Source organism: Oncorhynchus keta, chromosome 37, assembly GCF_023373465.1.
Source record: "Oncorhynchus keta strain PuntledgeMale-10-30-2019 chromosome 37, Oket_V2, whole genome shotgun sequence".
NCBI lineage: Eukaryota > Metazoa > Chordata > Actinopteri > Salmoniformes > Salmonidae > Oncorhynchus > Oncorhynchus keta.
This window is the reverse complement of record NC_068457.1, coordinates 23,522,311-23,542,468: the sequence shown is the minus strand read 5'-3', so window position 1 is coordinate 23,542,468 and position 20,158 is coordinate 23,522,311. Positions and strand designations below refer to the sequence as shown.

The 20,158-nt window shown below is 42.1% G+C and overlaps 1 protein-coding gene across 6 annotated transcripts in view; it reads right to left on the bottom strand.

The window, feature by feature from the left end:
- adgrg7.1 (adhesion G protein-coupled receptor G7, tandem duplicate 1) overlaps nt 1-20,158 on the bottom strand; it is a 130,757-nt gene that overhangs the window by 64,959 nt on the left and 45,640 nt on the right. Inside the window, exons 1-16 of one of the 6 annotated variants that reach the window (XM_052499770.1) lie at nt 19,537-19,645; nt 16,945-18,696; nt 15,963-16,067; nt 15,739-15,848; nt 15,158-15,301; nt 14,959-15,044; nt 14,641-14,774; nt 14,324-14,437; nt 13,897-14,066; nt 13,249-13,401; nt 6,956-7,068; nt 6,461-6,792; nt 6,138-6,219; nt 5,529-5,687; nt 5,075-5,234; nt 1,664-4,834 (exon numbers count right to left, since the gene is read on the bottom strand). In XM_052499770.1, the coding sequence (XP_052355730.1) occupies nt 4,646-4,834; nt 5,075-5,234; nt 5,529-5,687; nt 6,138-6,219; nt 6,461-6,792; nt 6,956-7,068; nt 13,249-13,401; nt 13,897-14,066; nt 14,324-14,437; nt 14,641-14,774; nt 14,959-15,044; nt 15,158-15,301; nt 15,739-15,848; nt 15,963-16,067; nt 16,945-18,696; nt 19,537-19,573 (3,840 nt within the window). In that variant the 5' untranslated portion in view covers nt 19,574-19,645 and the 3' untranslated portion in view covers nt 1,664-4,645. Of the gene's footprint in view, nt 1-1,663; nt 4,835-5,074; nt 5,235-5,528; nt 5,688-6,137; nt 6,220-6,460; nt 6,793-6,955; nt 7,069-13,248; nt 13,402-13,896; nt 14,067-14,323; nt 14,438-14,640; nt 14,775-14,958; nt 15,045-15,157; nt 15,302-15,738; nt 15,849-15,962; nt 16,068-16,944; nt 18,697-19,536; nt 19,654-20,158 lie in introns of those variants that run through there. The other 5 variants (XM_052499773.1, XM_052499771.1, XM_052499772.1 and 2 more) reach the window with 5 other exon arrangements.

The window sequence follows — 20,158 nt, the reverse complement described above, 5'->3', positions numbered from 1 at the left end:
TAGGTTTACCTCCACCGTACTCGCACTCTACCATGCCATTGTCTGTGCATTATACCCTGAATCTATCCTACCATGCCCAGAAGTCTGCTCTTTTTACTCTCTGTTCCAAACGCACTAGACGACCAGTTCTTATAGCCTTTAGCCGTCCCCTTATCCTATTCCTCCTCTGTTCCTCTGGTGATGTGGAGGTTAACCCAGGCTCTGTGTGTTCCCAGGCGCTCTCATTTGATTACTTCTGTAACCGGAAAAGCCTTGGGTTCATGCATGTTAACATCAGAAGCAGCCTCCCTGAATTGCTTTATTCACTGCTTAAGCACACTCCACCAACCCTGATGTCCTAGCCGTGTCTGAATCCTGGCTTAGGAAGGCCACCAAAAATTCAGAAATGTCCATCCCCAATTACAAACTTTTCCGTCAAGACAGAATTGCTAAAGGAGGCAGAGTTGCAATCTACTTTAGAGATAGCCTGCAGAGTTCTGTCCTACTATCCAGGTCTATGCCCAAACAGTTCGAGCTACTAATTTAAAAAATCCATCTCTCCAGAAATAGTTTCTCACTGTTGCCGCTTGTTAAAGACCCCCCTCAGCTCCCAGCTGTGCCCTAGGCACCATATGACGTGTGGTCCTTCTGTGGCTCAGTTGGTAGAGCATGGCGCTTGTAACGCCAGGGTAGTGGGTTCGATTCCCGGGACCACCCATACGTAGAATGTATGCACACATGACTGTAAGTCGCTTTGGATAAAAGCGTCAGCTAAATGGCATATATTTTCTATGAGAATTGATTGCCCCCCATCTATCATCAGAGTTCGTACCATTAGGTGACCTAAACTAGGATATGCTTAACACCCCTCCTAAAATCTAAGCTAGATGCCCTCAATCTCACACAAATGATCAAGGAACCTACCAGGTACAACCTAAAATCCGTAAACATGGGCACCTCATAGATATCATCCTGACCAACTTGCCCTCTAAATACACCTCTGCTGTTTTCAACCAGGATCTCAGCGATCACTGCCTCATTGCCTGCGTCTGTTATGGGTCCGCGGTCAAACGACCACCTCTCATCACTGTCAAAAGCTCCCTAAAAAACTTCTGCAAGCAGGCCTTTCGACCTGGCCCGGGTATCCTGGAAGGATATTGACCTCATCCCATCAGTTAAGGATGCCTGGTTGTTCTTAAAAAGTGCCTTCCTCACCATCTTAAATAAGCATGCCCCATTCAAAAAATTTAGAAGTAAGAATAGATATAGCTTTGGTTCACTCCAGACTTGACTGCCCTTGACCAGCACAAAAGATCCTGTGGCACACTGCACTAGCTTCGAATAGTCCCCGCGATATGGAACTTTTCAGGGAAGTCAGGAACCAATATACACAGTCAGTTAGGAAAGCAAAGGCTAGCTTTTTCAAACAGAAATTTGCATCCTGCAGCACTCATTCCAAAACGTTTTGGGACACTAAAGTCCATGGAGAAATAGGGTACCTCCTCGCAGCTGCCCACTGCCCTGAGGCTAGGTAACACTGTCACCACCGATAAATCCACGATAATCAAGAATTTCAATCAGCATTCCTAAACGGCTGGCCTTGCTTTCCACCTGGCTACCCCAACCCCGGCCAACAGCTATGCACCCCCTGAAGCAACTAGCCCCCCGCTTCTCCTTCACCCAAATCCTAACAAATCAGCTGGGCTAGGCAATCTGGACCCTCTCTCCCTAAAATAACTAGCATCACTACTCTGGACGGTTCTGACTTAGAATATGTGACAACTATAAATACCTAGGGGTCCGGCTAGACTGTAAACTCTCCTTCCAGACTCACATTATTAAGCATCTCCAATCCAAAGTTAAATCTAGAATTAGCTTCCTATTTCACAACAAAGCCTCCTTCACTCATGCTGCCAAACCTACCCTCATAGTACTGACTATCCTACCGAACCTTGACTTGGGCGATGTAATTTACAAAATAGCCTCCAACACTTTACTCAGCAAATTGGATGCAGTCTATCACAGTGCCATACGTTTTGACACCAAATCCCCATATACTACCCACCACTGCGACCTGTATGCTCTCATTGGCTGGTCCTCGCTACATATTTTTCGCCAAACCCACTGGCTCCAGGTCATCTATAAGTCTTTGCTAGGTAAACTCCACCCTATCTCAGCTCACTGGCCAGCATAGCAACACTCACCCGTATCAGGCGCTCCAGCAAGTATATTTCACTGGTCACCCCCAAAGCCAACACCTCCGTTGGCCGCCTTTCCTTCCAGTTCTCTGCTGCCAATGGCTGGAACTTTAAGCGTCAGCTGTCAGAGCAGATTACCGATCGCTGCAGCTGTACACAGCCCATCTGTAAATAGCCCATCCAACCAACTACTTACCTCATCCCCATATTTGTTTTTTTGTTTTTCTGTTCTTTTGCACACCAGTATTTCTACTTGCACATCCATCGTGATCTGCACATATATCACCCCAGTGTTTTAATTGCTAAATTGTAATTACTTCACCACTATTGGCCAATTTATTGCCGTAGCTCCTTACTTCATTTGCACACACACTGTATACAGATGTTTCTATTGTGTTATTGACTGTATGTTTGTTTATCCCATGTGTAACTCTGTGTTGTTGTTTTTGTCGCACTGCTTTGCTTTAACTGGCCAGGTCGCAGTTGTAAATGAGAACTTGGCCTACCTGGTTAAATAAAGGTGAAATAAAAAATCACATATTTTCTTTCTTTTTTGTTGTTGTGAATAACTAGGTGAAAATTAACCCTTTAAGAGGCAGCTCAACTGAGCAGTTGAAATTAAACATATGCATTTTATTTACCATATTTTATCATGCCATTTATTACAATTATCATGTGGTTTTCATTATTGGACTCCTATATTTTTTACACAAACATTCATAGATGTGCAGGTGAGCGAAGACATGAACGTGAGCAAATCCTATCCTGATTGATCACACTTTTTCAGTACTACTTTGTGTTTAAAACAGGATATGACATCACAGTACAATGTTGCTGACCTCAAGTATAATTTTGGTATCATGAAATTACTGATATGTTGTTATTTATTCATTTGAGGAACTCTTGAAAAATATGCTCTACCAGGCAGTTGAGATGCCCAATAAAGGAATGCTATTTAGACAAAGCTAGCTATTATGGACAATGAAGAAATATTGTTATGGGATTTTTTTGTCGTTGCAAATCCAAAAATATTTTCATATTGATATCAACCTGTTATCTTCAATTTGTTTTACAAATGTTTTCAGGACATGTCATTTTACAGGTATTATGAGCATATAAACAGTAAACATGAAATTACATATATATGAATACTCATATATTGACACAAATGTATCATTTTGAAATCAGGCATCATTTATCTTGGCCTGTCTTCCATTATAAGTAACTGAAGCAGACATGACATTAATTAATGCACAATGATGTACAGATGATTTAAGAAGCATATGTAAAATCCAATACAAATTAAGTTGAACCTAATCGGGCTACTCAGTCTGGTACAGATGTTTGCGATCAAATACAGATTATTTATGGCCTATGGGGCTAGGGGGCAGAATCTTCACTTTTGGATAAATAGCGTGCACAATTTCAACTTCCTGCTACTCATGCCAAGAATATAAGATATGCATATTATTCATAGATCTGGATAGAAAACACTCTGAAGTTTCTAAAACTGTTTGATTCATGTCTGTGAGTATAACAGAACTTATGTAGCAGGCAAAACCCCGAGGACTAACTGTTCAGAATTTTGCTTGTTTTGCCTCTCTGTTCCCTGACTTGTTATTGCCAAGGGATATTTCTTAGGAACCTGTTTTCAGTTCCTACAGCTTCCACCACCACTGGATGTCACCAGTGTTTGGAATTTGGTTGAGGTTATTCCTTTGAGCAATGAAGAAGTAGGCCAACTTGGAACTGGGTACACTTTTGTGAGTTGCGCAAGATGTGAAAAGTGGCGCTGGTTTGTTTTCATTCCTGTATTGAACACAGATTGCCCCGTCTACAATTTGATCAATTATTAACGTTTAAAAATACCTAAAGTATTATTACAAAAGTAGTTTGAAATATTTTGGCAAAGTTTATAGGCAACTTTTTAAATATTTTGAAGTGACGTTGCGTTTTTTGTAAGCTGTTTTTTTCTGGATCAAACGCGCTTTATAAATGGACATTTTGGATAAATATGGACAGAATTAATCGAACAAAATGACCAATAGTGATGTTTATGGGACATATTGGAGTGCCAACAAAAGAAGCTTGTCAAAGGAAATGCATGTTTTATATTTTATTTCAGCGTTTTGTGAAGCGCCTGCAGGGTTGAAATAGGCTAACCCCTTTGTTTACTGCTGGTGCAGATGGTGCAGGCTATCATATAATAGCTTTTTATGCTTTCGCCGAAAAGCATTTTTAAAATCTGACACGTTGGCTGGATTCACAACGAGTGTAGCTTTAATTAAGTATCTTACATGTGTGATTTAATGAAAGTTTGAATTTTATAGTATTTTATTTGAATCTGGCGCTCTGCATTTTCCCTGGCAATTGGCCAGTTGAGACATTTGCGTCCCGCCTATCCCTAGCTAGTTTAAGGTTAAATAAAAAAAATTCAGGAAAATACTTTTTCTGTGGCAGTTAAGGTGTTAATGTGTTGACAGAATAGTGTCCAGCTGTGTGTATGATTCAACCTTTTCACTGCGCTTGCCTCGCCATAGACTGAACCTCTTGGTGTGAAGTGGGATCTCAACACTAGAGACAGATTTCAAAGCATCTGCCATCATTTTCTTGACAATTGATGTTCTTGCGGTGAACAGAATGAAAATCTGCAAACCCTGTGGAGCGAAAACACAAAGACGTTATCAAGGATTTTCAGGAACACACAAGGACAAAGAAAATGACAAAACAAAAGGTAGCGTTTCCATAAAGAGTAGTGTTTAGTAGGTGTCTAATTTTCATTAATGTCTGGATTCTGTGGTACAATAGTACACTAGTATTTATAGATTCCATTTGATTCATTCAGCAGACGCTCTTATCCAGAGTGACTTACAGTAGTGAGTGCATACATTTACTACCTGAGTGGTGGTGAGAACACAGAAGGAGATGTTGAGTATGGTGTATATGGTCTGGTTCTGTGTAATGAGCAACAGATAGCCCAGGATCCAGGAGAGACCGAGCACCACAGCCAGAGAGAAGCTACTGAGGAACTTCTTCTTCATCGATGTGTGTCTTGTACTGGGAAACATAACCAACATACTTAGACTGCTGTAATAGACTGCTGTAATGCTGTGGTATAAGAACAGTATGCTACCATTGACTGAGTGGGTTAGTGCACGGTGCTCATTAAATTGTATGATTTGATTACTAATGACTGTATTAATAATGACAAAATAATAATACATTTTATTTATAACAGCTTTTCACTGAAATACAATTTTAAAAAATTAACAAGCTCGTTAGTAGGCATTTAAATCAATTATGACTACAAAGTTCTACTTTGTGTCCCCAAAATTCCCTCGTTAACATTACCTGGTTAAATGTGGGTTGGTCTTGGCTGTTGTAACTGTAAAACATACCAACACCACTGTGTTGAAGATAAGCATGAACGCCACAGGGACCAGGAACCCCCAAAACATTGGCAGCTTGAAGTCAAAGTTCCCCTTTGGATCGAGGGCAGCAAGCCAGCAACTGACAGGTCAAATGAATGAATTAGAGAGTGGGACAATGTGACAGACAAAACAGGACACCAGTGATTTGAATAACGTGGTATAAAGTAGACATGGTGGGTGGCATAAGTAAACAAGACACCTTTGAACAAAACGAATCATCACTTTTTTTAAAATAATAAATATATTTACATTGCCTTTGGCCAATTATTAGCCAATTATTATTATTAGCATACAAACATTGATAGGGATAACCTTTAACATCATGAGTTATGTAATAACTTTATAAAGCCATTGCCCCACTTTAATTTAAATTGAACCTATTATAAAATAACCACAGAAGAGGAGGTAAATTGTAGTACAGCACAGCACTCAGGTGTAGTAGTATAGTACAGTAAAGTATAGTATAGCATAGTATAGTACAGTACATTATAGTACAATACAGCAGTAGTATAGTAAAGAATTTTCTTACAATTCCTCCTGCCTGTATCCCAGTGGATCATCCACTCTGTAACTAATTCCTAAGGTGAGAGACACCACAACTGCAGGCAGTCCTAAAAGACAGAATGATGTTGTTATTTCCTGGTAGATTTACATGCAGCCATATACATAGTATATATATACCACACATACATCCTCTAAAGACATAACATCACTATACGAGTAGCTTTTAATTTCTATTTCAGGCTTATTAGAGCCTGAAAATATCACCTAGCATTAGTTTTAGTTCAAGGAGCCCAGGTCTAATGTCAGCCGAAACTACTAAATACTTGATGTTTCTCCATGCTGTCCTACCCCATCCGATGGCCACGGTATAGGCTGTGAAGTGTGATGGGCTGGTGGCCAGGCTGTTTCTGATCATTAGGAAGACATGTGTGGCGTACAGCGTGTTCCAGGTGAACGTCCCCAACAGGAAGTACTGCAGCAGGACTGCCACTGCAGTACAGGGCCCTCTGTCCTGCTCTGTGTGTGTGTCGGACGGGGGGAGAATGTTGTCCTCCTGTATTTTAGGTTTGCCCAGCTGTTTATGAGGGTTGTCCACTCCCAACATGAAGAGGAGGGTGAAGATCAGGAGACACATGCAGACGCTCACTAAGAGGACCGTTGGGTTGGTTTTGCGCGATTTCCTGGGGACAGGTGATAGACAACACTATGTTAGGGAAGTTAGATGTGTAGCTATGGATGTGTTGGTTCATTAATAGTGAGTTTTATAATGGTTTCACCTATCAAGTCCTGTTGGATCAGACAAAGGGCTTTTTTAATTGGTTCTGGAACCCTGTAGGATCTTACCTGGTCACCATCTGGAATGTTATTGTTAAACTCAACCCTATGATGGACATGGAGCATCCCAATATGGTGATCCAATTTAGCTCATCAGCGTATTTATAATCCCTCCTGAACGACTGTAGAAAGAAAGAAAAAAGACATTTCAACACAAAGTTTCTGTCACAGTCATACTGTATAAAGTCATCACCCTCATGTGTCTGGATATGCTGCCGTAAACCATAGGTCAGCGGTTCTCACACGAGGGGTCACCTGATATGAAAATGAGAATTTCCAAAATCCTGCAAAAAAAGTAATCTCAAAATTCCTGTGGTTAACCTTAATTTAATGTGGTTAACCTTAATTTAATGTGGTTAACCTTAATTTAATGTGGTTAACCTTAATTTAATGTGGTTAACCTTAATTTAATGAGGTTAACCTTAATTTAAATTATCCAAATATTAAACATAAAATTAAACCAGAGTGCGCCTTAGATTGTGTGGCAGAAGGCCGCACTTGTCCGCTGCACTTAAATCATTCCCAGTTAAGGTGACCAAATTTAAAATGCACAAATGCGAGACAACAGGAGGATTTATGGGACAGTGCAACCTACCCTGTACCTAACTTCAAAATAGGCCAATGCATCATCTGTCAATCACAAATGATAATTCTTCCTGTTTTGCCAATGAAATGTCCAAAATGCATCTGTCTGCCAATCATTTAATCTCAATCAGATTCATGAGAATATGCATTTAGATATTCTTGAGTTACTGTTTCATGCACAAATTAGAGCAGATGGTGTTAAACGACACTGCTCAAAAAAACTAAAGGGAACACTTAAACAACACAATTTAACTCTAAGTCAATCACACTTCTGTGAAATCAAACTGTCCACTTAAGAAGCAACACTGATTGACAATAAATTTCACATGCTGTTGTGCAAATGGAATAGACAACAGGTGGAAATTATAGACAATTAGCAAGACACCCCCAATAAAGGAGTGGTTCTGCAGGTGGTGACCACAGACCACTTCTCAGTTCCTATGCTTCCTGGCTGATGTTTTGGTCACTTTTGAATGCTGCCAGTGCTTTCACTCTAGTAGTAGCATGAGACGGAGTCTACAACCCACACAAGTGGCTCAGGTAGTGCAGCTCATCCAGGATGGCACATCAATGCGAGCTGTGTCAAGAAGGTTTGCTGTGTCTGTCAGCGTAGTGTCCAGAGCATGGAGGCGCTACCAGGAGACAGGCCAGTACATCAGGAGACGTGGAGGAGGCCGTAGGAGGGCAACAACCCAGCAGCAGGACCGCTACCTCCGCCTTTGTGCAAGGAGGAGCAGGAGGACCACTGCCAGAGCCCTGCAAAATGACCTCCAGCAGGCCACAAATGTGCATGTGTCTGCACAAACGGTCAGAAACAGACTCCATGAGGGTGGTATGGGGGCCCGACGTCCAAAGGTTGGGGTTGTGCTTACAGCCCAACTTCGTGCAGGACGTTTGGCATTTGGCAGGGAACACAAAGATTGGCAAATTCGCCACTGGCGCCCTGTGCTCTTCACAGATGAAAGCAGGTTCACACTGAGCACATGTGACAGACGTGACAGAGTCTGCAGACGCCGTGGAGAACGTTCTGCTGCCTGCAACATCCTCCAGCATGACCAGTTTGGCGGTGGGTCAGTCATGGTGTGGGGTAGCATTTCTTTGGGGGGCCGCACAGCCATCCATGTGCTCGCTAGAGGTAGCTTGACTGCCATTAGGTACCGAGATGAGATCCTCAGACCCCTTGTGAGACCATATGCTGGTGTGGTTGGCCCTGGGTTCCTCCTAATGCAAGACCATGCTAGACCTCATGTGGCTGGAGTGTGTCAGCAGTTCCTGCAAGAGGAAGGCATTGATGCTATGGACTGGCCCGCCCGTTCCCCAGACCTGAATCCAATTGAACACATCTGTAACATCATGTCTCGCTCCATCCACCAACGCCACGTTGCACCACAGACTGTCCAGGAGTTGGCGTATGCTTTAGTCCAGGTCTGGGAGGAGATCCCTCAGGAGACAATCCGCCACCTCATCAGGAGCATGCCAAGGCGTTGTAGGGAGGTCATACAGGCACGTGGAGGCCACACACACGACTGAGCCTCATTTTGACTTGTTTTAAGGACATTACATCAAAGTTGGATCAGCCTGTAGTGTGGTTTTCCACTTTAATTTTGAGTGTGACTCCAAATCCAGACCTCCATGGGTTGATACATTTGATTTCCATTGATAATTTTTGTGTGATTTTGTTGTCAGCACATTCAACTATGTAAAGAAAAAAGTATTTAATAAGAATATTTCATTAATTCAGATCTAGGATGTGTTATTTTAGTGTTCCCTTTATTTTTTTTAGCAGTGTATATAGCCTTCCTGAATTTTTTTCAATCAAAGCACATTCTGCCTAGTGGCATGTGCACTGTTGAAGTTTGACTGCATTATCATCTTTTGGGACTGTTCAGCTAACCATCCTAAATCTCATGAAGGGGTGTTTTTAGTGTAACAGTGACATTTTACTATGCTATTATATTTGATTCTGTAATGCAGAATACTAATTAATCATTAAGTGATCTTCCAAGAAATTGTTTCAGCTTTTTTATACAATGTGTGGGTCTAATCCTGAATGCTGTTTGGCTCAAACTACATTCCAGCTGGTGTCTATTCCACAAGTGTGCGTCTGTTCCACTGGCTAAATCTATGATGTTAAAATGCCTATTTACTCTGTCCCATCTGACTGCGCTGTCCACTGTCATCAGCCCAGCCAGTCAATGTATAAACTTGATCTCCACTATAAAAAGCATCTAGACATTATCTCACATTTCTTTTAGACTAACATTTCATTTTCAACACTTGGAGATTTGACAGGAAGGCAGTATTTCTTAGCCAGTTGAAATCGTGATTCAGCTGGCATAATTTTTATGGATATATATACAAAGAAATGTCAATTGAAAAAAAGTATATAATAAACAGCTTTTATATAAAAAGTCTCTCTCTCTCAACGTGACTGCAAGAGACAGGTTGGAATGTCTGACTGATGGTGGTGTTTGAATTTGTGGATACAATCTGGGATGTGATTGTTTTCAGGACAATGTTCCAAAATTCCCGCACAATCCGGGATATGTGGTCACCCTATTCTCAGGCGAATGGGGAAGCACAGAAACTCACATCAATACCTTTGTCAGCTAACACTGAATCTAAGAATTGATGCTATAGCTAGCAATCAATAGGAAACTGACTGAACCACTCAAAAAGTCCCCAGCTTTCCAAATGGACATTTGTTGTGAAGGCCAAGATGCCCATTAATTTCCTTTTGTTCGCTACATGTCGGGGATGTTATTCACGGTGACATATTGTTCTGTCTCACGATTCTCGAGCATGAAACTGCAGAGAGGATGCGTGACTATATTGACAAAAAACAGATTCCATGGGATTGACTGGTGGGCAACAACAAAAACAACAGCCTTTGTTCACTTTCTTTGTAATGGAAAGAAACAACGTCTTGTTGCCTATGTAAATGACATATTTGGGAAATGGAACGAACTGAACGAAAGCATGCAGGGGAAATACAAAACATTCTACAGTTGAGTGACTGGATCAGTGGATTCAGAGAAAATATTTATTACTGGAGAGAAATTTGTTTGACTGTTAACCTGCCTCAGTTGACATGCCAGTAAGTGAAATCAAAAGCTTCAAGAGCCATTATTGTCATACCCTGATCTGTTCCACCTGTCCTTGTGCTTGTCTCCACCCACTCCAGGTGTCACCCATCTTCCCCATTATCCACTGGGTATTTATATCTGTGTTTTCTGTCTGTCTGTCTGTGCCAGTTCGTCTCGTTTTGTCAAGTCAACAAGCATGTTACGCCATGCTCCTACTTTTTCCTTCTCTGTTTTTTGCTAGTCCTCCCGGTTTTGACCCTGGCCTGCCGCCTGCCTGACCATACTGCCTGCCCTGACCTCAAGCCTGCCTGACCATACTGCCTGCCCTGACCTCAAGCCTGCCTGACCATACTGCCTGCCCTGACCTCAAGCCTGCCTGACCATACTGCCTGCCCTGACCTCGAGCCTGCCTGCCACTCTGTACCTCCTGGACTCAGACCTTATGATCTCTTGCCTGCCCCTTGGATACTAATAAATATCAAAGACTCGAACCATTTGCCTCCCGTGTCTGCATCTGGGTCTCGCTCTGTGCCCTTATGACTGAATGCATAAAGCATTTTGGTTCCTGACCCAAAGGGAATAAATAACCTGCCGTCTCCCTCCGAGCATTACAACTCATGGTACCCTTTGATAGCTCATATCGGTGTGAAGCTGCATTTAGTGCACTAGTCTGCATTAAAACCAAATAACGATCCAGGTTGGAAGTGACAGCAGAGATGTCATTATTATTATTATTATTATTATTATTATTATTATTATTATAGATGAGGGGAGCATTGTAAATCACACCCCCTGATTTTGAGAAGATCCAAAGCAACATGCATCAAGTACAGTGGGGTAAAAAAGTATTTAGTCAGCCACCAATTGTGCAAGTTCTCCCACTTAAAAAGATGACAGAGGCCTGTAATTTTCATCATAGGTACACTTCAACTATGACAGACAAAATGAGAAAAAAATCCAGAAAATCACATTGTAGGATTTTTTATGAATTTATTTACAAATTATGGTGGAAAATAAGTATTTGGTCACCTACAAACAAGCAAGATTTCTGGCTCTCACAGACCTGTAACTTCTTCTGTGAGGCTCCTCTGTCCTACACTCGTTACCCGTATCAATGGCACCTGTCTGAACTTGTTATCAGTATAAAAGACACCTGTCCACATCCTCAAACAGTCACACTCCAAACTCCACTATGGCCAAGACCAAAGAGCTGTCAAAGGACACCGGAAACAAAATTGTAGACCTGCACCAGGCTGGGAAGACTGCAATAGGTAAGAGGCTTGGTTTGAAGAAATCAACTGTGGGAGCAATTATTAGGAAATGGAAGACATACAAGACCACTGATAATCTCCCTCGATCTGGGGCTCCATGCAAGATCTCACCCCGTGGGGTCAAAATGATCACAAGAACGGTGAGCAAAAATCCCGGAACCACACGGGGGGACCTAGTGAATGACCTGCAGAGAGCTGGGACCAAAGTAACAAAGCCTACCATCAGTAACACACTACGCTGCCAGGGACTCAAATCCTGCAGTGCCAGACGTGTCCCTGTGCTTAAGCCAGTACATGTCCAGGCCCATCTGAAGTTTGCTAGAGAGCATTTGGATGATCCAGAAGAAGATTGGGAGAATGTCATATGAAACCAAAATATAACTTTTTGGTAACTCAACTCGTCGTGTTTGGAGGATAAAGAATGCTGAGTTGCATCCAAAGAACACCATACCTACTGTGAATCATGGGGGTGGAAACATCATGCTTTGGGGCTGTTTTTCTGCAAAGGGACCAGGGCGACTGATCCGTGTAAAGGAAAGAATGAATGGGGCCATGTATCGTGAGATTTTGAGTGTAAACCTCCTTCCATCAGCAAGGGCATTGAAGATCAAATGTGGCTAGGTCTTTCAGCATGACAATGATCCCAAACACACCGCCCGGGCAACGAAGGAGTGGCTTCGTAAGAAGCATTTCAAGGTCCTGGAGTGGCCAAGCCAGTCTCCAGATCTCAACCCCATAGAAAATCGTTGGAGGGAGTTGAAAGTCCGTGTTGCCCAGCAACAGCCCCAAAACATCACTGCTCTAGAGGAGATCTGCATGGAGGAATGGGCCAAAATACCAGAAACAGTGTGTGAAAACCTTGTGAAGACTTACAGAAAACGTTTGACCTCTATCATTGCCAACAAAGGGTATATAATATAACAAAGTATTGAGAAACTTTTGTTATTGACCAAATACTTATTTTCCACCATAATTTGCAAATAAATAAATTAAAAATCCTATAATGTGGTTTTCTGAATTTTTTTCCTCATTTTGTCTGTCATGGTTGAAGTGTACCTATGATGAAAATTACAGGCCTCACTGGTGGCTGACCAAATACTTTTTTGCCCCACTGTATGTCTCCTATATCACCATCTCATTAGTGCTGGTGAGATAGACATTATGTCAGACAAATTTACAATTGACTATCATAGTCCCACATTAAAAGTGTGTGATGGTGAATTGAGAAGACAATCAGAAATACTGTTAAAATGTTTTGTAACTGACTGCCATACCCCATCGTAATTAAAAAGTTTTGTGAACCCCTCCATAGGTCAGCGTGTGGTCAGTAAAAGGGAGATGAAGGCAGCTAGCTACTCACCATCAGCACAGCGAAGTTAGTGGTGTGATTACAGAAACATCGCAGGCCGTCTGCTGAGTGGTTGACTTTGGAGCAGCCAAAGGTGCTCCAGTCTTTCAACGTGTAGTTCCATGACACGCAGGCAAAGTCATGGAGGGAGGTGTTGGGAACAGCCTGAGAAGAGAGAACAGACACAAACTCACTGTAAATCCTTCAGCAAAAGACATGCACTCACAGTATTCCTTATTTAAAAAATAATCATCATAAAGTCAATTGTGAAATACAACAATAATTATTATAGATCATATTATATACAAGACAACATATGCTTCCTGGTTCACTATCAAAAACTTGCTTCCCTGTTCACTGGCCAAAATACAAGCGTCAATGGAAACTTCGATCCTGGGTGTCAAACTCATTCCATGCAGGGCCTAGTGTCTGCTGGTTTCAGTCTTTTCCTTTCAATTAAGACAATCAGATGAGGGGAGTTCCTTACTAAATAGTGACCTTAATTAATCAATCAAGTACAAGGGAGAAGCAAAAACCCACAGCAACTCAACCTTCCGTGGAATGAGTTTGACACCTGACTAAGATAATGATTAACTTCCCATTATGTTTCCCAGAGAATTTGGACCGCTATGCATTTATTGATTCTAAGAGACATCTTACTGTGGGCTTGAAGAGCATCTCAACATGTAACCCAGACACTTGTCCCAGGTTAGCAGAGATGACCCTTCTGCTGGTTCCTGAAGAAGCTCTGAAAGCCTTGGACTTGAAGAACCGGTCGTTTTGGTAGAGCACAAAACCAATGGAGTGGTTTGTGTTTTTACTACGTAAAACTGAGTGTAGTGAGGGAGAGAGAGGGAGAAAGAGAGAGGGGGGAGAGAGAGATTGTTTATCATATCAGGACTTCATATACATAGTAGCTTGACCTTGCCTTATAGGCTTAATATCTCATGTGACTCAACTTTATTGGACAATCAATATTTGTGGCACTGCTTACCTGTTTTCGACGACCACAAAGAGCAGTTAAGTTCTCTCGGTGAAAGTGGTATAAGGAGGGATACATTATGTTTGCATACCAACATTGACTCACCTGATGGGAATTTTATGACAATCTGGACATCGGTAGAACCTCCTTTGTCAGCTATCAGTTCAGAGGTATTGGTGTTGAGATGAATTCTGTTGGCCACAAAATTACCAGATCTTCCTGGAGACGGAGATTAAACTGATTTAGCAATCGAATGCAGAACAATATAGTGTTAATTCTGTACTTGTCTGTAGAACAACAGATACAATCCATACCAAACCTTATTGACCAACAGCAGAGGAGAAACATTTGAAAAAGTTTTACACAGACATAAACTATCACTTTAAATTCCAGTATGTAGGTTCACTAGCAGTCTCACCCACCAATCAGAGCAGTAAACTGGATCCCTACTGTGTCACTTGGTACTTGGACAGACTGGACTGCCAGGTTGGGCTGAACCACCAATGACACATTATTGTACTGGTCCAGGGAAAACATCTCCAGGGTCTCTGTGAGGCTGGGAGAGAAACACAGAAAAACATTAGTGTACATGCACCCCTACAAACACACACTGAGGCACACGTACACACATAAACTCAAATATATGCAGAAACACACACCACCACACACACACACACACACAGCACACAACACACACCGCACACGCACACGCACACGCACACGCACACACACTCCAGTACTTTTGGACAGCGTCTCTCTCCTGTGTACTCTCCTCACTGGCATTGAGCAGCTGACTGATGGTGGTTACAGCTGCCACTGCGATGTCCTGCAACATGATCAAAACCAGGGGATGAACCTCAAGTGTTCAAATCACTGCAGTGACAACCTCACGTTTCTCTCCAGAACAAGTTCACGACTTGATTTCAAAACATGTTATACCTCTGTGATATTTGCAGACTGAAGCAGTATGTTAGCTATCTGAGCTGCTGTGGTGATGTTGTCAGCTGACAGCTGCTCTGGTTGGGAGGTCAGGATCTGAGTACTGAAGGCTAACTGTAATAAATCACCTGAACTGCTGGAGATCTGAACAGGGAGAGACAAAGATTTTAGTATTGTTGGTCAACAGAACATTGTGGAAGTGAAGTTGCTCTACCAACTGTGAGTACATTTCAATATTAAAATTGTCACTATTAAATATGTGGATCAGTTGGTAGAGCAAGGCACTTGCAACACCAGGGTTGTGGGTTTCATTCCCATGGGGGACCAGTACGAAAATGTCGCTCTGGATAAGAGTCTGCTAAATTACAAAATGCCCTAAATACCGTAATGTGAAACAAAAAAGAATGTTCCGCATCAACTGTTAAGCAGAATAAAGGAACAGAATACATGATCTGAAGGTAAAAGCCAGTTGTTACTGATCTTCAAACTGTAAGATCCACTCCTCATCATGATGACCTAAGTAACGCAATATTGAGACTTGTCAAATTTCAGGATCATAAAAAATATGCTTATTGACTTACATTTCCTTGAATGTCACCGAGGGTAAATTCACACTGCAGTTCATGAGGAGGACCAAACATCAGAGAGCCAGTGTCATTCAAACATCTTGCTGAGGCTTTTGGTAAACCAGCTGGAGGAACCAAGATGAACAGATACTCAAGGCTTTGTGTTACCTAATACAACATTAATTAGGACTGTAACAGACACATACATTTTTCTCATTTTAGGTGAATAAAAGTAATACCACTGGTTGTCTTCTCATCACACAACTCTTCTGAATAAGCAGACCAGCCAACCGTTGTTCTTGGGTAGGAGAAATGACCAATGATGGTGGAATTGCAGAAATTCCCTATAGAAGTAAAATGCATTTCAACATTGACCAAATGTATGACTGAACATGAAATATACATTCTGAATGAGAGATCCAAGGAAAAGTGATGTAGACTCAATGTGAGATCCAGGGTTAGGTATAGTAGTGTAGTGGTGTGTACTGTGAATGTGAGATCCAGGGTTAGGTATAGTATTGTAGTGGTGTGTACTGTGAATATGAGATCCAGGGTAAGCTATAGTTGTGTACTGTGAATGGTAGATCCAAGGATAGGTATAGTAATGTAGTGGTGTGTACTGTGAATGTGAGATCCAGGGTTAGGTATAGTAGTGTAGTAGTGGTGTGTACTGTGAATGTGAGATCCAGGGTTAGGTATAGTAGTGTAGTGGTGTGTACTGTGAATGTGAGATCCAGGGTTAGGTATAGTAGTGTAGTGGTGTGTACTGTGAATGTGAGATCCAGGGTTAGGTATAGTATTGTAGTGGTGTGTACTGTGAATGTGAGATCCAGGGTTAGGTATAGTAGTGTAATATTGTGGAGGAGTCTGAATGGTAGATCCAGGGTTAGGTATAGTAGTGTAATATTGTGGAGGAGTCTGAATGGTAGATCCAGGGTTAGGTATGGTAGTGTAATATTGTGGAGGAGTCTGAATGGTAGATCCAGGGTTAGTTATGGTAGTGTAATATTGTGGAGGAGTCTGAATGGTAGATCCAGGGTTAGGTATGGTAGTGTAATATTGTGGAGGAGTCTGAATGGTAGATCCAGGGTTAGGTATAGTAGTGTAGTATTGTGGAGGAGTCTGAATGGTAGACCCAGGGTTAGGTATAGTAGTGTAGTATTGTGGAGGAGTCTGAATGGTAGAGCCAGGGTTAGTTATAGTGTAAGTGTGTGGATGTACCCTCTGAACAGGTCTCTCCGGTCCACTCATCAGGACAGATACAGACGCCACTCTGCAGCTCACCACTGTTGATACAGACCAGAGGAGGGGTTGTGGTGGTAGAGGTGGTGGTGGTGGTGGTGGTGGTGGTGGTGGTAGTAGAGGTGGTAGGAGAGGTGGTGGTGGTGTTCGAGGTGTTTGGGAGACTGGTACTGGTGATAGGGATAGAGGTAGGGTAACCAGTAGTTGGAAGACCAGTAGTAGTTAGGTATTCGGCAGTTGGAGTGTCAGTAGGTGTAGGGTCAGGGGTTATGAGAGAATCAGTAGGGTCAGGGGTTATAGGAGAATCAGTAGATGTAGGGTCAGGGGTTATAGTGGAAGCAGTAGTTGCAGATTCAGGGGTTATAGAGGAATCAGTAGTTCCATATTCAGGGGTTAGAGTGTAATCGGTAGATATAGGGTCAGAGGTTATAGGGGAATCGGTAGTAGTAGGGTTAGGGGTTATAGGGGAAACAGTAGTTGTAGGGTCAGGGGTTATAGGAGAATCAGTAGATGTAGGGTCAGGGGTTATAAGGGAATCAGTAGTTCTAGGGTCAGGGGTTATAGTGTAATAGGTAGATGTAGGGTCAGAGGTTATAAGGGAATCAGTAGTTCTAGGGTCAGTGGTTATAAGGGAATCAGTAGTTCTAGGGTCAGGGGTTATAGTGTAATCGGTAGATGTAGGGTCAGAGGTTATAGGGGAATCAGTAGATGTAGGGTCAGGGGTTATAGTGGAAGCAGTAGTTGCAGATTCAGGGGTTATAGAGGAATCAGTAGTTCCATATTCAGGGGTTAGAGTGTAATCGGTAGATATAGGGTCAGAGGTTATAGGGGAATCAGTAGTAGTAGGGTTAGGGGTTATAGGGGAAACAGTAGTTGTAGGGTCAGGGGTTATAGGAGAATCAGTAGATGTAGGGTCAGGGGTTATAAGGGAATCAGTAGTTCTAGGGTCAGGGGTTATAGTGTAATCGGTAAATGTAGGGTCAGAGGTTATAAGGGAATCAGTAGTTCTAGGGTCAGGGGTTATAGTGTAATCGGTAGATGTAGGGTCAGAGGTTATAAGGGAATCAGTAGTTCTAGGGTCAGGGGTTATAGTGTAATCGGTAGATGTAGGGTCAGGGGTTATAGGGGAATCAGTAGATGTAGAGTCAGGGGTTATAGGGGAATCAGTAGGTGTAGGGTCAGGGGTTGTGAGGGAATCAGTAGATGTAGGGTCAGGGGTTATAAGGGAATCAGTAGTTCTAGGTTCAGGGGTTATAGTGTAATCGGTAGATGTAGGGTCAGAGGTTATAGGGGAATCAGTAGTTCTAGGGTCAGGGGTTATAGGGGAATCAGTAGTTGTAGGGTCAGGGGTTATAGGGGAATCAGTAGGTGTAGGGTCAGGGGTTATGAGGGAATCAGTAGTTGTAGGGTCAGGGGTTATAGTGGAATCAGTAGTTGCAGATTCAGGGGTTATAGAGGAATCAGTAGTTCCATATTCAGGGGTTAGAGTGTAATCGGTAGATATAGTGTCAGAGGTTATAGGGGAATCGGTAGTAGTAGGGTTAGGGGTTATAGGGGAATCAGTAGTTGTAGGGTCAGGGGTTAAAGGGGAATCGGTAGATGTAGACTCAGTAGTTGGAGTGTCAGTAGCTGAAGGGTCAGGGGTTATAGGGTCATCAGTAGTTGGGATAGTTATTTCAATGGGGGTTGGAATGGCAGAGGATGTGCTGAGATCCCCCTGTTGAAAAGAGACTTTAAAAAAGAGAATGAATTCAGTAAACCACATAAACAAGGATACATAGTGTCAGTTGCTATAATCATAGGAGATGATCCATGCTGTTCCAGTTTCATCTGCAACAGTGTAGAAATCTTTTCTACTGTACTTTATAACATAAATAGGTCATTATCACTGCCAATAAACGGTTTATAGCAAAGGCTACTCTGTTATCAACTGTATCTGAGACCTGACAGTAGTCTATTCACCGTCAATAGTGTCTGCATAAAAGAACGTCTGAAACCATGTCTTGATAGACACTAATGTATTCTTCACAGCAAACAGACAAAACATTGATCAATCATAAACCAAACTTTTAAATACTTAAACCAAACTACAAATACAGTAAATTCACATATTGGTACTAATCAATTCATAAGTTAAATGAATCATACATTTTTGCACATTTGAAGTGAAAGCAAATTTCCTACACAATTCTCAATCATACAAGAAACTTAACAACATCATCATACACTGAGTATACCAAACATTAGGAACAACCTCCCCAACAGCCACACATCCTTCTGTCCTCAGAACAGCCTCAATTTGTCAGGGTATGGACTCTACAAGGTGTTGAAAGCATTTGACAGGGATGCTGGCCCATGTTGACTCCAATGCTTCCCACAGTCGTGTCAAGTTGGCTGGATGTTCTTTGGGTGATGGACCATTCTTGATACAAGGGATCATAGCTTTCACCTGGAATCACCTGGCCAGTTTATGTCATGGAAAGAGCAGGTGTTCTTAATGTTTTGTTCACTCAGTGTATGTCTGAACATCTTAAACCACCCTGAATGAATCAAATATATAGCAAGTCTTACCTGTAGCAAAGACAACCATAATCCATAGCTTCTTCATCTCTGCTGTTTCCAGTCATCCAGTGTCAGCAGACTGCACATTATTAGACCGTCTGTGGGTCTTATGCTGCTCTCCTCCTGTCACAGAGACTGCAGTAACGTGCAGATACCAGTTAATTATTTACTATTGAAATGAAGGAGGAAGTACTGTACATTGGCTCCAACACAACTCACATTGTCAACAGGATCAGTAAAGACACACAAAAGTAGATCAGCTACATGACTGGATGAATAAAATGGATACACATGGATGGATACTGTGAGGACCAGTCAACCAATAGCATTACCCTTCTCTTTGCAAAACATTATTGGTTGCAGCTGGCAAATTACAGTACATGTTTTGGTAAACATAACAACTGTTTCCCACTAGATCAGGTGTAATCAGATCTCCGGATTAGAGTTGAAGAATAAAACAAAGTAATGGAAGTGTCTTGGAGGTTTGGATTAGAATTAGAGGCCACTTGAGGGTGTAATTCTCTAGAACAGGGTTCCCCAAACTCAATCCTGGGGCCCTCCTGGGTGCATGTTTTGCTTTTTTGCCCTAGCACTACACAGTGAATTAACATAACTAACTCATCAAGATTTG